The sequence below is a fragment of the Monodon monoceros genome, unplaced genomic scaffold (genome assembly GCF_005190385.1).
Source record: "Monodon monoceros isolate NGI ecotype Baffin Bay Population unplaced genomic scaffold, NGI_Narwhal_1 Super_Scaffold_6, whole genome shotgun sequence".
In the NCBI taxonomy this organism is placed as follows: Eukaryota; Metazoa; Chordata; class Mammalia; order Artiodactyla; family Monodontidae; genus Monodon; species Monodon monoceros.
Genome location: NW_021703783.1, coordinates 10,920,618 through 10,938,347, shown reverse-complemented (window position 1 = coordinate 10,938,347; position 17,730 = coordinate 10,920,618). Strand labels below are relative to the sequence as shown.

The following is a 17,730-nucleotide window of genomic DNA, read 5'->3' as shown; positions in this document are numbered from 1 at the left end:
TTGAAATAAAAGGCCATAAAGTATATTTAAGAACAATAAATTGGAATAAGGACATATAATAAGGTATTTAGTAGATAATAAATGTTTGTAAGGTAATAATTTATAAGGATGTATAATAACTCTTATCCAAGCAACTAAAAAGTTTGAAGAGTGGTTAAGAGAAATACACAGCAGTTTGATGCAAGGACCAGCGCCATCCTTCCTCTAGGGGTTGAGTTGCCTATTTGATGGGTGGGGTAGGATGTGGGAACATTTGGTAATAGGAACTCCAGTTAGGTCTAGAGTTACCAGAGCAGAGGAGGTTATGTTTAAACTTTCCAGGATGTAGCTCATGAACTTGCAAGGAGTTACATCTCCTACATGACATCTGAGTTGTAGACAAGCAATGACCGAAGGTGGCATCTGGGGAGACTGGCTGACACACACCAAGTCGGAGTATCTTTGACTCCCTACTCCACACACTCCCCCACAGGGCTCAGAGGGGTCTGATAGTGAGCCAGAGGACCCAGCAGAATCCAAGTCTGGTTGGAGAGGTTGCCAAGAGTACCAAAAACAGCTGGCTGACTTCCAAAAAAATGTGTTTTATTTCCGTACTGAGAGGTGACATCCCAGCTGGAGGCTGCATTTCCCAGCCTCTTCAGCATCTAGGTGTGGCAGTATGTCTAGTTATCGCCAGTGGAATGAAGCAGGAGAATTTTCCCATATTTTTTCCCCTTCTCTGGCTGGAAGAAAACATTCCAAGACCCCGAGTGATTGTTCCTGCATACAGTTTGACAATCACAATGAATTCACAAGGGGTACCTAGGATATACTAAATATTCACAGGAAATAATATTATCAGTAGGACATACCACAGTGAACTAAAGGGGGCACCTGAGATATTATAAATCTTTGAGGAAAACATAGTACCATCTGGGACACCGAGTAAATTACTACTTCTAAATTGTTTGGCCCTAACTAATTAATGAAAGAAACTGTTAGATATTTCTTTGGGCCTGCAGCCCCAAGAATGTATTATTGAGACGCTTGGGGCAGTATATGAGCGAGGAAAGATTAGAACATCTGCCTTAGAGAATGGTGGAACCACAGGTGAAAGGACACTGGATTCTTACATTTCTACACGAAAGAAAGCCAGCAACTAAGCAACTCCCACATTGGTCTGGAATATGAGTCAGAAATACATTTTGGTTGCATTAATCCATTGAACTTGGGGAGTTTGTCATTACCTAACTAATACACAGAGCACATAGGAATCCAGACCTGAGGCCAAGAGCCTCAGATGTCAACAGTGGATTCCTGCCACTGTTGTACCACAAGGAGGACGGAAGAGATGAACTTCATCTCACTGGAGGCCACCAAGCCAAGAAGATGGCTCACAGAATAGATGCCTCCTATTCAATGCCCAGTCAATACATAAGCCCCTGAAATGACGATCAGCCTCAGGAAAGGGGGAAAGAATAAGGAGGAGGTGAAGTTTGCTTAGAATTTAGCCCAAATGAGACTGAGGAACCTTAAGTTTGGTATTCTCAAATTTCTACCATCAATGGATAAGTGTTTGAAGCTAAGCTAATCATACCTTTTGGAAAAAAACCAAATTTACATGATGGACATTTTATTCTGGAACTGTAAAATTTTGAATCCACCACATATATGTTACAGCAAGGGAAGAAACATAGACAGAGGCCACTGTCTCTGTTTCTACAACTGGTCCCCCAGCTGTAGTTATTCATGACTTCTCTTTTCCTGTTCCCTTTGCTTTGGGCCAGCATCCCAGCTGGTTGGCGTTCTTTGCCCATCGGAGTGAGGGGCCTGAGTCACTGGAGGGGCGGCCTAGGAGAGGTGACAGCGCTCTAGTTAACCTTTTCAGGAGGACATGGTGATACAAGGGACTCTCCTGAGCTCCTTCTACTGCCCCCTCCTGCTGAGTAGCAATGCTATATTCATTCAATTGTCAGGCTCACTCACTCTGACCAACACTACAATCCTATTCTTGCCTGTTTCTTTCACAGGAGCCCAATAAAGGCCAGGCAGAAATGTAAAATTCCAATTCAGTGAAACAGTTATTGTGTCTCTTGGTGGAAACATATCTCCTCCCTTGTTCACTGAAACTCCAAAACCAATAGGGTCCAGATTCATGAAAAATTGGTAATAGGAACTGGGTAATGAGTGGTAAGTAGCCCAAACCGCACGTGTCTATCTGCTACAGAAGTGATAAAAACATTGCACAGTCAACGTCTTCTTTGGTCCCCCTCCCTTCAGCTTTGCTGAGTTTAGCTGCTCATCTCCCTCCTGGCTATGTAAACTGACAATTTAAAGAAGGCAAGATTTATCATCCTCGAATTCAGTGATTCTCAACTGAGGGCAACTTTGCTCCCTAGGGGAATGTGTGGCAATGACTGAAGACGTTTTTGATAGTCACAACTTAGAGGGAGGTTCCAGTGCATAAAGACCAGAGGATGCGTAGGACCACACCCACAACAAAGAATTGCGTGGTCCAAAATGTCACGGTACTGAGGCTGATAAACCCTGATCCACTTAATTTGTTTACATGTATAACTTGCTTCCCCCACTAGAATGCAAGCTCTGTGAGGGCAGGGACTTTGTCCTGTTTACTGTTCTGTGCCTGGAACGTGGAATTCAGCAAGTATTTGATGACTAAATAATAGATGAATGAGTGTCTCTCGTAGTTCGCATCAGGCATCTTACACGTGATCACATCCAACCACTTGCTTCTTGGATTGGAAGGGTTATAAGGTGAAGGAGGGTGGTGGAGGGTAGTATGACTGAAATATTTGGGGTGGCACAACTTCCTTTTTAAATTTTTTTAATTATCTATTTTATACATATTAGTGTGTATATGTCAATCCCAATCTCCCAGTTCATCCCACCACCACCACTCCGCTTTCCCTCCCTTGGTGTCCATATGTTTGTTCTCTACAACTGTGTCTCTATTTCTGCCTTGCGTTTTTCTAGATTCCACATGTATGCGTTAATATACGATATTTGTTTTCCTCTTTCTGACTTACTTTCTGACTTCCTTGAATGTCCTATTGTAGCTCTCTTCTCGACATGGCACAATCAAAATGTTCATAATTTTCCTTCACTATTATTTTCTAACTTGAAGAAAAATGGACATTGCAATTTTTACAGTGTCCTCAATTCCTTCATTCATGTCTATTCATTACATGATATTATCATCCAAGTACTGTGATAGGTGTTGTCACCAAACAAAATTATGACTTAGGACTCGTGTTTAACATTTTGCACAGAGAGTTGATGTAATTGTTCTGTATCTTTTCTAGCGATTACAAATGTGTTTCCCCTTCTAGGAAATGTGCCTCTTTTCCTCCCTTCCCATTAACACTTCAGTTAAGCTTGGAAGAAAGATGGAGAAGAAGGGGGTGTCTAGGCCCCCAGCTGGGTTCCCTCACAGACCCTTAAGCAGAGCTCTATTGCGGCGATAACGTCAGCTTCCAGTACCTGTTTATTTATACAGTTTTATCCCTACTTGCCTGTCATAGACATGCTGTTAATGGTCTTTATATCACTGGTACCTGACACAAAAGGTGGGCTCAACAGATGCTTACTGAATAAATAAAATGCCTTTTGCCTACTTCACAATGTCACCCAGGGCACCCTCTGCCGACTTCACAATGTCTCTTTCAACTGATCCTGCACAGAAATGGGGACTTCACAGGGGGTTTGGAGATATATCTGGTTTCAGACCCGTCTGAATCACTCGCCAGTGGTGGATCCAGCCAATGAAGCAAACGATCCAAAGTCTAGAGCAACAGTCAACGGATTTAGGTTAAACAGCCTGAGATGGAAGGGCACTAACCTGGAGTTAGAAGGACCAGTGAAGACCTCTCCAGAATGGCGAAGAATCGGAGCTGCGTGTAGGCAGGGGTATGCATTTCTCCACGGCCAGGGGGTCTCCTCCCAGCTGCTGCAGACGAGTGGTCGGCCCTAGAGGCTAGCCGTGTGGACATGAACTGATTTGTTCCAGCCCAGGGCCGCCAAACCGCCCGACGAGTGAGGGGAAAGCAGCACGTAGCCTCGGCAGGCCCCAGAAGTTTAGCAGGTGAACTGTCTCAGCCCTGCCCACAGGGCGCTAGAGGGTCAGAAGGGTCCCGCCCTTCCCCGACTGGGGCCCAGCAGGGCGAAGGTTGTCCTCAAGGCCACGTGAGCCTTCCTCGCCTCTAAAAGCCCCAAACAGGCCGGGCTCATGAGAGAGGAAAGTTAAGGACGCTCCAACCTCTGCATCGCTCCGCCCCACCACCGGCAGCAGAACCGCTCTGCCAACAGCCGCCTGGTCCAGCCGAGCGGAGATCGCGGCCGCCGAGCGATGTCCCGCCGCAGCCCGGACGGGAGCCTCGGGCTGCTCTCGCCGCCGGCCCTGCTGCTGCTGCTGCTTCTGGCCGCCGTGGTGCCGTCGGGCCTGGCAGGTGAGCAGCGCGCCCCGCGGGCAGCCCGGGCGGGGGGCGCCGGGAGGGGCCCTGGACGCCCGCGCGCTCCACGCTGAGCCCGCGCCGCTCGGTGAGTTCCAGAGTCGGGTCAAGTTTACTTCCCGCGGGTGTGTCCGTCTGGTTTCTGGGTGGACGCCAAGGAACGCGCTTCTGCCTCGGTTGCTCCAGCCCTGCTGGAGCTCGGGGATGGCCCCCGACGAGGGCATAGGGTGTGTGCTTCTGCGAATTTAAGAAGCGCTGGCCAGAATTCCTGGCAGACAAATCGGTTCGCTCCTGCACGACTCTTGGCTTTGCTGAGCCTTGGCTGGTCCTAAAAGCGTCAGCCAAAGGACATCTGAATATATTTATTCGCACCATAGAGAGGTATGATCCCAGAATGCCACTTTTTTTTTTTTTTTTTTTTTGCCTTAATTGACAATGACTTTGGTTTAAAATGATGAGAAGTGCAGCCTGGTATTGTCAAGTTTGATATGTGCCAGGCAGCGTGCGGAAGGATGTGTGTTCTTTCATATAATGCTCACTACAATCCTAAGTAGGCTTATTATCCCCATAATACAGATGAGAAAGTTTGAGACTGAGAGATTTCAGTAATTTGCATAAAGATACACAGCCAATGAAGGCAGAGCTGAAATGCAAAAGGCCATTTACTTGACTACTCCCCTCTTAGTGAAACAGGTTTTAAAACTGTTTTATTCCTACAGGTATTGACACTGACCCTTTGCCTAAAAAAAAAAAAAAAAAAAGTTTGGGCTTTGTCACTTTCTTTCCCAATGAGTAAAACCAACATTAAGTTAAAAAAAAAAAACCTGAAAGACTTGAAAAGTAATATTAAGAGGGGATTCATTTCATTTTATTTCCTAATCCCTTTTCTGTGCTGACCTTGTGAAAGACTAGGGTGGGGTTTGGGAGAGCAACCCCTTCCTAAAAGCACCTACTGGTTCTTGTTCCTCCACCTTCCTTCAGCAAGTGTGTGCAGTCCAGATTTCAAGGCCTTTGCTTTCGCAACTTGCCCACTTATCATTCTTAAATATTTCCAGTCTTTGAAGCTGCCTGGGCTTCTGAGCTCAGAAGTGACCAATCCCAGGCTCCTGACCCGTGATTTGCCTGCACATTCTGGAAGTGGTGGAGTCCCCATGCCACCCCTTAGCCCATTGAGACTACTCATTAGGACACACCTGGGACAGGCTAGGGAGCGCCCTGGAAATGGCTTGTGTGTCTGGAGTGCTGGCGGAATCTTCTCTCCCTTTTCTGTTCTTCTTTTGGATTATTGGGATTGTTTTAAATGTTTCTGTAGATGTGAGGGGCAGCCTGAGGAGTGAGGTGGAGACCTTGTTTTTCTGAAGATGGGGCACCGTTTATTCAAGAAAATATCAGCCGACAAGAAACAGCTTCTTAAACTGAGTTCCCCAAATAAGAAGCTGAAGCCATGCCAGGTGGAGGGAGTCAAGGCAAAGAGTGAGGGAACTTCTGCTGCAACTGATCCTGATGGCACTGTGCCCAGCAATCCAGAAAGACGTCTTATCATGGCATTGAGGAATGACTGGTGATGCCCACCCCGACTGTCTCAAAAGATGCGATCTCTGTTTTCTTTGTTCCACCCATATTAACCTGTTTTCTAGTGCAGCTTTTGGGGTCTTTATCTTACCCTCAACTGCTGGACTGCCAACAACTTTTGGGCAGAAAATGGGGCCTTTGCTACCCCTTGCTTTCCATGTTCTCTCTGAAATGCCCAGCTCAGTACTCAGCATTTAACGAGTGCCCAATAAACACTAAAGGGATTGTATTTTCAACCCCCTGGAATGAATTTTATATCTGCTAACATACACCTCTTTATCCAAAACCAACTTCCTTAATTTTTGAAAGTTACGTTGTAGTTTCATTATTCTAGAAATCGGCAAACAACTACCAATTCATCCTAGCCATATATTTCAAACTATTAAAGACTTCAGACATATAATTGCATTGCCTTTATCTTTCCAGACTTTCAAGCCCCACTTGTGTTTTTAGGATGTCTTGTATAATTTTTCTTTTCTTTTCTTTTTTGCTACATAGCTTGCAGCTCCTACCAGGGATTGAACTCGAGCCCTTGGCAGTGAAAGCTCGGAGTTCTAACCATTGGACCACCAGGGAATTACCAGTTTTTCTAAGTCGTATGTATAGTGCAGTCAGGTTGTCACCAGGGAAAGAGGTGGGTTGGTTGCCAAGAGACTCGTAAGGTGGCATGTGCCTTGTAAAACTGGTTCCAGATCTGGCCCTGGGACTTGCAGGGCTAGACTCCAGAACTTCATTCTTTCCAGTTCTCCAGAGCTGATCAGATACAAGGAAGCTGATTTGTCCTAATAAACACACGTCTATTCATCAAAATACTAATTGTTGTTCATTTTTATCAGACTGGTTATTTGTGTAGCCTGCTCCAGGCACATCCTCACTGCAATCAAACTACACAGGATAAAACAATATCAGGGATTCTTAGGCTGGGGACCTGATTCATCTGCATCTCACTAGGACTGGACACTTCAGTCAGCCCATGGGTCCTGCTTACCGGACACTGCTTGCCCAAAAACCTGGTCACCAACTCCTTTTCCACTCTCCCATGACTCACCAGTGCCACGTGAGACTAACAGATTGCCTCTCTAAAGAGGCTAATCCCTTTATGTGGCTGTCGAGGAGTTTACAGTCCTGGGAATTGTTCAGTCTCCTTAACTGATGTAGCAGACCTATGGCTGAGGCCAATCTCAATTGATCCTTTGTCTCTGAGAACTTTCTTATTTCCAGATTCCCTGAGGAAGTTGCTCCATGTGTTCACTCTTTCTATGGCAGGTCTTCATTCTTGGAAGTCAAGTATTAGAGAGATATGATGGAATTCCAAAACAGAAGCTGTAGAGCCAGACTGCCTATGTTTGAATCCTGGCTTCAATACTTACTAACCACATGACCTTCGGTCAGTTATCTAACCTCTCCATGCCTCAATTTCCTCATCTGTAAAATGGGTATTATAATAATATCTATATCATATGTTTGTTGTGAGGAACAGTGCCTGGCACATAGTAGGGGCTATAAAATTGACCAGCTATTGGAATTGCTTTTCTCTGAAAAGGCATCGTGGATCTCTTGATAAGGCAAAAGGATTGCAAAAAGATTGTTATAAGAACAGAAATTTTTCTTAATCATGGCCTAACATTGGGGTCCGTACCAGCACATAAAGCAGCTGTTTCAGAAAACACTTTCCTGGGTTATAACTGTCTGAAATCATCTTGATTATTTTTGCCACAGTGCAATTTTTATTAACCATGGCTGCTTTAAAATTTCCCAACACTTTTCTGTCTTTCTGAGACTCACTAAGTCTTCCTACAGCTCATTCCCATTGTCTTAGTGTTTTAGACCCAAAAGAAGACAGTGCTCTGTGTGAACTCAAACATTTTCTTGTGCTCTTTCTATACTAGTTTTTTTTAATGTGGTATCTTTTTTTTTGAACTTTCTATTTTATATTGGAGTATAGCTGATTAACAATGTTGTGATAGTTTCAGGTGCACAGCAAAGTGGCTCAGACATACACGTATCCACTCTCCCCCTAACTACCCCCCCATCCAGGCTGCCACATAACATTGAGCAGAGTTCCCTGTGCTATACGGTAGATCCTGGCTGGTTACTGGTTTTAAATATAGCTGTGTGTATATGTCAATCCCAAACACCCTCGCTATCCCTTCCTTCCACCCTTAGCCCCTGGTAACCATAACTTCATTCTCTAAGTCTGATTCTGTTCTGTAAATAAGTTCATTTGTATCATTTCTTTTTACATTCCGCATATAAGCGATATCATACAATGTTTCTCTTTCTCTCTGTGACTTAGTTCACTCAGTAAGACAATCTCTAGGTCCGTCCATGTTGCTGCAAATGGCATTATTTTATTCTTTTTAATGGCTGAGTAATATTCCATTGTATGTATGTACCACATCTTCTTTATCCATTCCTCTGTTGATGGACATTTAGGTTGCTTCCATGTCTTGGCTATTGTAAACAGTGCTGCAATGAACATTGGGGTGTGTGTATACTTTCGAACCATGTTTTTCTCTGGATATATGCCCAGGAGTGGGATTGCAGGGTCATATGGTAGCTCTATTTTTAGTTTTTTAAGAAACCTCCATAGCGGCTGTACCAATTTACATTCCCACCAACAGTGCAGGAGGGTTCCCTTCTCTCCACACCCTCTCCAGCATTTATTGTTTGTGGACTTTTTGAAAATAGCCATTTTGACTGGTGTGAGGTGATATCTCACTGTAATTTTGATTTGCATTTCTCTAAAACTTCGCGATGTTGAACATCTTTTCATGTGCCTCTTGGCCATCTGTATGTCTTCTTTGGAGAAATGCCTATTTAGGTCTTCTGCCCATTTTTTGATTGGGTTGTTTGTTTTGATGATATTAAGCCACATGAGCTGTTTGTATATTTTGGAGACTAATCCCTTGTCGGTCACATCATTTGCAAATATTTTCTCCCGTTCTGTGGGTTGTCTTTTCATTGTGTTTATGGTTTTCTTTGCTGTGCAAAAGCTTTTGAGTTTAATTAGGTCTCATTTGTTTATTCTTGTTTTTATTCCCATTACTCTGGGAGATGGATCGAAAAAGATATGTCAGAGAGTGTTCTGCCTATGTTTTCCTCTAGGAGTTTTATAGTGTTTGGTCTCACATTTAGGTCTTTAATCCATTTTGAGCTTATTTTTTTGTATGGTGTTAAAGAATGATCTGATTTTATTTTTTTACATGTAGCTGTCCAGTTTTCCCAGCACCATTTGTTGAAGAGACTGTCTTTCCACCACTGTATAGTCTTGCCTCCTTTGTCATAGATTAATTGACCATAGATGCATAGGTTTATTTCTGGGCTTTCTATCCTGCTCCATTGATCTATATGTCTGTTTTTGTGCCAGTACCATATTGTTTTGATGACTGTAGCTTTGTAGTGTAGTCTGAAGTGAGGGAGCCTGATTCATCCAGCTCCATTTTTCTTTCTCAAGATTGTTTTGGCTATTCGGGGTCTTCTGAGTCTCCATACAAATTTTAAGATTTTTTGTTCTAGTTCTGTGAAAAATGCCATTGGTAATTTGATAGGGATTGCAATAAATCTGTAGATTGTCTTAGGTAATATAGTCATCTGGACAATATTGATTCTTCCAATCCAAGAACACGGTATATCTTTCCATCTGTTGGTGTCGTCTTCAATTTCTTTTATCAGTGTCTTATAGTTTTCAGAGTACAGGTCTTTAGCCTCCTTAGGTAGGTTTATTCCTAGGTATTTTATTCTTTTTGATGTGATGGTAAATGGGATTGTTTCTTTTTTTTTTGGCGGTATGTGGGCCTCTCACTGTTGTGGCCTCTTCCGTTGCAGAGCACAGGCTCCAGACGCGCAGGCTCAGCGGCCATGGCTCACAGGCCTAGCCACTCTGCGGCATGTGGGATCTTCCCAGACCGGGGCATGAACCCGTGTCCCCTGCATTGGCAGGTGGACTCTCAACCACTGCACCACCAGGGAAGCCCGGGATTGTTTCTTGAATTTGTCTTTCTGGTCTTTCATTGTTCGTGTATAGAAGCGCAACAGATTTCTGTGTATTAATTTTGTAACCTACAGCTTTACCAAATTCATTAATGAACTCTAGTAGTTTTCTGGTAGTGTCTTTAGGATTTTCTATGCCTAGTGTCATGTCATCTGCAAACAGTGACAGTTTAACGTCTTTTCCAATTTGGATTCCTTTTATTTCTTTTTCTTCTCTGATTGCTGTGGCTAGGACTTCCAAAACTATGTTGAATAAAAGTGGTGAGAGTGGACATCCTTGTCTTGTTCCCGATCTTAGAGGAAATGCTTTCAGCTTTACACTGTTGAGTATGATGTTAGCTATGGGTTTGTCATATATGGCCTTATTATGTTGAGGTAGGTTCCCTCTATGCCCACTTTCCAGAGAGTTTTTATTGTAAACGGATATTGAATTTTTATCAAAAGCTTTTTCTGCATCTATTGAGATGATCATATGGTTTTTCTTCAATTTGTTAATGTGGTATATCACACTGATTGATTTGCAGATATTGAAAAATTGTTGCATTCCCTGGAATAAATCCCACTTGATTGCGGTGTATGATCCTTTTAATGAATTGTGCATTCGAATTGCTAGTATTTTGTTGAGGATATTTGCATCTATGTTCGTCAGTGATATTGGCCTGTAATTTTCTTTTTTTGTGATATCTTTGTCTGATTTTGGTATCAGGGCGATGGTGGCTTCATAGAATGAGTTTGGGAATTTTCCTTTCTCTGCCATTTTTCAGAACAGTTTCAGAAGGATAGGTGTTAGCTCTTCTCTAAATGTTTGATAGAAATCGCCTGTGAAGCCATCAGGACCTCGACTTGTTTCTTGGGAGTTTTTTAATCACAGTTTCAATTTCAGTGCTTGTGATTGGCCTGTTCATATTTTCTGTTTCTTCCTGGTTCAGTCTTGGTCTATATGTCTATTTTTGTGCCAGTACCATCTAAGAATTTGTCCATTTCTTCCAGGTTGTCCATTTCATTGGCATACAGTTGCTTATAGTAGTTTCTTATGATCCTTTGTATTTCTGTGGTATCAGTTGTAACTTCTCCTTTTTCACTTCTAATTTTATTGATTTGAGTCCTCTCCCTTTTTTTCTTAATGAGTTTACTAAAGGTTTATCAGTTTTGCTTATCTTTTCAAAGAACCAGCTTTTAGTTTCATTGATCTTTGCTCATCTCTATTTCATTTATTTCTGCTCTGGTCTTTATGATTTCTTTCCTTCTACTAACTTTAAGTTTTGTTGGTTCTTCTCTAGTTGCTTTAGGTGTAAGATTATGTTGTTTGAGATTTTTCTTGTTTCCTGAAGTAAGATTACATTGCTGTAAACTTCCCTCTTATAACTGCTTTTGCCACATCCCTTAGGTTTTGGGTCATTGTGCTTTCATTTGTCTCTAGGTATTTTTTGATTTCCTCCTTGATTTCTTCAGTGATCCATTGGTTGTTTAGTAACATATTGTTTAGCCTCCACATGTTTGTGTTTTTTACAGTTTCTTTTTTTCTTGTAGTTTATTTCTAATCTCATAGTGTTGTGGTTGGAAAACATGCTTGATATGATCTCAAATTTCTTATATTTACCAAGGCTCTCTTTGTGGCCCAGCATGTGGTCAATCCTGGAGAATGTTCTGTGTGCACTTGAGAAGAATGTGTATCCTGCTGCTTTTGGTTGGAATGCTCTATAAATATCAATTAAGTCCATCTGGTCTAATGTGTTATTTAAAGCTTATGTTTCCTTATTTGTTTTCTGTCTGGACGATCTGTCCATTGATGAAGGTGGGGTGTTAAAGTCCCCAACTATTACTGTGTTACTGTCGATTTCTCCCTTTATGGCTCTTAGTATTTGCCTTATATATTGAGGTGCTCCTATGTTGGGTGCATATGTATTTACAATTGTTATATCTTCTTCTTGGATCGATCCCTTGATCATTACGTAGTGTCCTTTTTTGTCTCTTGTAATAGTCTTTATTTTAAAGTCTATTTTGTCTGATATGAGAATTGCTACTCCAGCTTTCTTTTGATTTCCATTTGCATGGAATATCTTTTTCCATCCCCACTTTCAGTCTCTGTGTCCTTAGGTCTGAAGTGGGTCTCTTGTAGACAACATATATATGGGTCTTGTTTTTGTATCCATTCAGCCAGTCTGTGTCTTTTGGTTGGAGCATTTAATCCATTTATATTTAAGGTAATTATTGATATATATGTTCCAATTACCATTTTCTTAATTGTTTTGGGTTTGTTATTATAGGTCTTTTCCTTGTCTTGTTTTCCTGCCTAGAGCAGTTCCTTTAGAATTTGTTTTAAAGCTGGTTTGGTGATGCTGAATTCTCTTAGCTTTTGCTTGTCTGTAAAGGTTTTAATTTCTCTGTTGAATCTGAATGAGATCCTTGCTGGGTAGAGTAATCTTGATTGTAGGTTTTTCCCTTTCATCATTTTAAGTATGTCCTGCCACTCCCTTCTGACTTGCAGAGTTTCTGCTGAAAGATCAGCTGTTAACCTTATGGGGTCTTGCTCTTGTGGGCAGGGATGTGCTCAGTAAAACTTTAGTCCACTTGTCTGTTGATGGATGTGGCTGTGTTCCTTCCCTCTTGGTTGTTTGGCCTGAGGCAACCCAGCACTGGAGCCTACAGGCTGTTTGGCATGGCAGCCTCCGGGAGGGCTCATGCCAATGAGTATTTCCAAGAAGTGCTGTTGTCAGTGCCAGTGTCCTTGTCCCTGTGGTGAGCCACAGCTGTCCCCCCCCAACCCCCTCACAGGAGACCCTCCAACACTAGCAGGTAGGTCTGGTTCAGTCTCCTATGGGGTCACTGCTCCTTTCTCCTGGGTGCAAATGCACACAGGCCTTTGTGTGTGCCCTCCAAGAGTGGAGTCTCTCACTGTGGCTTCTCCTTTGTCTCTGGATGTGGGTATCTTTTTTGGTTGGTTCCAATGACTTACTGTTGATGTTGTTCAGAAGTTAGTTGTGATTCCGGTGCTCTTGCAAGAAGGGGTGAGTGCATGCCCACTCTACTCCACCATCGTGAACCAATCCAAGCTCTATACTAGGGTGCTTATAAGAATGTATACAAGATAAGTTCCAGAAATGGGAAGAGCCTCATCTAAAGTGATACATAGGGAAGAAAAGGAAATAGATAAAAGCCTGAGGACTTGGTAAATGGCCAGGAGGGATGACTTCCAGATCAAAGTGGTGGATGTTTCTTGCCTTTATCAAGGTGAGAACTAAAGGAAAAGGCACTTTTTTGAGGACTGGGAACAGGGTGACTTTAGTGTGGGACACATGGAGTTTGGAATATTTTGAGAAAATTTAGGGAGGTTCTCTCATAAAGATTAACCTACACATATTTTGACTGAACATTTATTGTAGACTTTGACAGGGCAGAGACAAGCGTAACACCACGTTTATTGATTAGACCTTAGCAAAAAACTTTTTTTTTCAAAGAGATAAGTTCCAGAAGAATTTCTGGGAGAAGTACTTATGAATCTTTATTATTAAATTTTGTTTCCTGGTCCTGAATCTGATAGCAAAGATCAAAAACTTTCTCTGGAAGAAAATTTAAAAGATCTTCTTTCAGTATTGAAATTGAGGTAGAACATTTTAAGTAACTATTTCATGGTGATTTACTTTCCATGATATATTAACTGTTTATCACGTGAACTTCATCTTGGGTCTTGGTTCTGACACGCAAAATAGAAACTTTAGTTTTCACACTTATTTAGACATTATTTTTACTTTTGTCACCTGTTATGTTTTGTTGGATTCCAAATTTCAAAGCATTACTATTGAAATAGCAAAAAAGGTAGTAGCAACAATAATGGAATGAATCTCAAGGGATTAATTTTGTTTAACATTTTAAGAGTTTTTTTAAAAAATGCATTTGTTTCACCTTTTTTTTTTAATAGAGAAGATTCAAGTTGCTCCTACAACTTATATTTCACAATCTTTTGATAATTTGGCTTTAAGATGTGGCTAGAAAATGTATTAATAATGTTATTATGTAGGTTTTTTGTACTACTGTGAAACAGGAATTTACTTAATGTGGTTAAAAAATGAAACTAATAGAGGTAGTGAAATTATGAGGAAACTTGAGTCTAAAATTTGAAACTCTCTGTCTGTATAGACAACAGATATGTTATCATCTTCTTGGGGAAAATTGTGCAAGTCTCTCGATTGAGAGAGACAGGCTTGCTCTGAAATTTGTCCTTCAGTCTTGGTATAATATAAGGTAGTGTCGAGTTACTCAAACCAGACCTAAGATATCAAAATTCTAATCTGCAATTAGAAATTAAGAATTAATATACTGTAGATGTGATGTGAATCTGTCTCCAATGGTGACCCTCCAGCCAGTGTGAAAGTTGGGGATTTACGTGGCCATATAATAAAGCATTGTGTTAAGCCCAAAGGAGCCAATACAATGAGATTTAAGGTGCTACCCCTCATTCTTAAGAAGTTTGTAATGAAATTTATTGGACCAAATACACACAAATACATATAACTGAAGAGTGATCTAGATGAGCGGTGAGCTGAGTGCCGAATCAGAATGGGGCAAAGTTGACTTTCTGTTGATAAGACTTTTGGCAAGAACTCTGAGTTAAGCCAGCAATGAAGAATAGGTACATTTTTAGGAGATGAAGGAAAGAGATCATTCCAGAGCCAAGCAAATCTCCAGCATTTTTATGTATTAGTATTTTGTTTCCTTGAAGCTCTTTTTTTTAAAAAAACTAATCCCTTTCAACCTGCCTTGTGTATCAGGCACATTATTCATCCCACCTCACATCTTCTTACCTGCCTTTTATTCTAGTTTCTCGTATATAAGCTGAAGCACCTCACCTCAGCCAGACTGCAGGAGCCCCCTGCTTTCTACCTCAGAGCTCCTCCGAAATCATAACTGTTTAGCACTGGAGCATGTGCAAACCTGAGAGTGAAGGATTTAACACCTCATTTAACACTCCCTTTGACCTATGTGGGATGGGAGCAGTTGGATAAATGCTCCCTCTTCCATCCCTGGGATGGAATCTTCAGAGGCTTATTCTGCACACCTCTTTGGACCATCTCAAAATGCACCCTCCTGCTTTCCCTCCCTCCCTGTTTCACTCTCCTGGCCCCCTACTCCTGTTCTCTGGGAGCACTTCCCCAAATAATTCTCCTTTCATCAACAATCCCAGGCTCTGATTTCTGGAGGGAGTGAGAGCTAAAATACCTACTTACAGTTTTGCTGCCTAGAGGTTGATTCTTCATGAATCAGTTATTTTCTTAATGACTCCGATGAAGAGACAAAGCAAATCTAAAAACCAGGTATCAATTTACTGAAAGCCCTTTCGAAGAAGGAAAGGTGCAAAGCCAAGGTACACAGAGGGATGCTGAATGACCATGCTCATTGAGCATAAAAGAGAAAAGCAATTCAAGGATCACAGTCAGTAAACTATTAGCTAAAACCAATCTGGATAGATTAAGTTGCAATTTTATTGTTTTTATATTTTTCTCTGACATATTCTGCCTCTGCTTTCTCATGTTTCTTTTTTTCTCTAACTGACTGACTACATCAGGCAAAAATTGTATTGCTCAGGGTTGAAAACTACTTCCTCTTTCATAAATGAGGTGCTAGCAAACTTAGGTTCCAAATATGGGAAAGAGTGATCCAGGCCACTTATGATTATTTTACAAATTCTAAGACAGGGTTAGGAATTATTTTTCAACTGAAAACAATTAACTCATAGAAAATATTAGAATAAACAGGTAAATAAAAGAAATTCAATTTGGGTGTTTGGGTTTTTAGAGAGAAATAGGAAAATGATGGGACCTCTTTCATCTTTATTTACAGAAGAAAAATACTCTGCTTTTAGAAAGTAATATTCCCATTCATTCAACAAATATTTATCAAGTGCATTGATTCTAAGGATGTTAATGTTAAAAATGTTTAAATCTGGGACTTCCCTGATGGCGCAGTGGTTAAGAATCCTCCTGCCAATGCAGGAGACACAGGTTTGATCCCTTGTCCGGGAAGATCACACATGCCACGGAGCAGCTAAGCCCGTGCACCACAACTACAGAGCCTGCACTCTAGAGCCCATGCTCTGCAACAAGAGAAGCCACCACAATAAGAAGCCTATGCACCGCAGCGAAGAGTAGCTCCCACTCGCCACAACTAGAGAAAGCGCGCGCACAGCAATGAAGGCCCAACGCAGCCAAAAAAGGAAAAAGTTGAAATCTCATTTTCATGACTCTAGAGAAAATAACACGTGGCCCTTGCCCCTTGGGCATCTGAACGTCCTCTAGGCTCCTTACCCAAGCATGAAGACATACGACTTGAGTTATTTTAGATTAACTTCTGTGAATGTTCAGATAAATTTCACTTTTGGGTCAAGAACACACACAATTAAACGAGATTCATCAAAGAAACATTACTGTGCCAGCTACAGCACCCCAGGATATGGGGTCATAAGCAGAAGAGGCCCCTGCCTTCACAGAGCTTGTATCGAGCTAGACCAAGATTAGAATTATGTGATATTTGTCTACCTTTTTGCTATTACCCTTTCCACACCATTCGCCTCACAACATGGAGATGTTTTTTAAAAAATAGAAAAGCATAAGGCTTAAATTATTCGAGGATTTAAGAAAATCAGAAAAAAGCATGGGACTGGGCAACCAGGAAGAGTTGATACATGGAGAAAACATTGAGGAATGGAGGACATCAATTAGGGGTAGCAGGAGAAACTCAGATTTTGGCTTAATTCTCAAAGCATTTGCTAAATTGGTCAGTGTGGGGCTTCCCTGGTGGTGCAGTGGTTGAGAGTCCACCTGCCGATGCAGGGGACACGGGTTCGTGCCCCGGTCCGGGAAGATCCCACATGCCGTGGAGCGGCTGGGCCCGTGAGCCATGGCCGCTGAGCCTGCGCGTCCGGAGCCTGTGCTCCGCAACGGGAGAGGCCATGGCAGTGAGAGGCCCGCGTACCGCAAAAAAAAAAAAAAAAGTAAATTGGTCAGTGTGTTAGCAGTAAATTTTTCTCATTGAATTCTCTTGAGGACTGGGTAAAAGTTTTTTTCTCCATGCATGGGGGCACATGAGTGTCAAAAAAGCACAGATTTACAGAAGTTTATTATTTGTGGTCAGAAAAGTAGGTAGTACCAGTAACAGTGAAACAGCCGCCCTTTTTCATTTCCTACAAAGCTCACTGGAGGTGAGGGTGGGAGAGAATGCATGAGAAAAGCTGGAGAGGGGCTGAGGCTGTGGCATTTGTGTCCCAAAATCAGTTTGGAAAACATACTTATTATATTTGGGAGGAGAAGAAAGGACATATCTATGGATGATGCCAACAATTGTCCAACTGTGGTCAATTGACTTAGTAACAATTAGACTCATTCATCACCAGGAGCCTGTTGACATGTATTCTGCGCCTGCCTATGTTTATCAATGCCATTACTTCCATGTTACCGTTTTTAAAGAAAGCCCACCAATATGGTCGTGACTCAGTTCAGAATAAATTGACTCTCCTGCTCAAGATCATTCTTTAAGGGTCATAACCAGCGTTAGCTGATTAGCATAGCTTGACCAAGTCCCAGTGTATCACCCTCTTGGGCCAAGGTGCCACGATGCTCTAGTATTAAGTTTCTAATTTTAGTGCTAATTTTCATAGACAATCTTTGCATCAAAAAAGATAAAATACTGAGTCAGTTTTGAATGTGGAAAATAGATAACCATA

General features: G+C 41.8%; 1 protein-coding gene and 1 long non-coding RNA gene across 2 annotated transcripts in view; one reads left to right on the top strand and one right to left on the bottom strand.

Moving 5' to 3' along the window:
* The window catches only part of LOC114885958, a 64,286-nt gene extending 60,329 nt beyond the window's left edge, over positions 1-3,957 (bottom strand). Inside the window, exon 1 of the long non-coding RNA XR_003791222.1 lies at positions 3,839-3,957. This is a non-coding gene — a long non-coding RNA (uncharacterized LOC114885958). The remainder of the gene's footprint in view (positions 1-3,838) is intronic.
* The window catches only part of PLBD1 (phospholipase B domain containing 1), a 67,990-nt gene continuing 54,152 nt past the window's right edge, over positions 3,893-17,730 (top strand). The window contains exon 1 of the mRNA XM_029206391.1: positions 3,893-4,445. Within this exon, the coding sequence (XP_029062224.1) occupies positions 4,346-4,445 (100 nt within the window). The 5' untranslated portion in view covers positions 3,893-4,345. The remainder of the gene's footprint in view (positions 4,446-17,730) is intronic.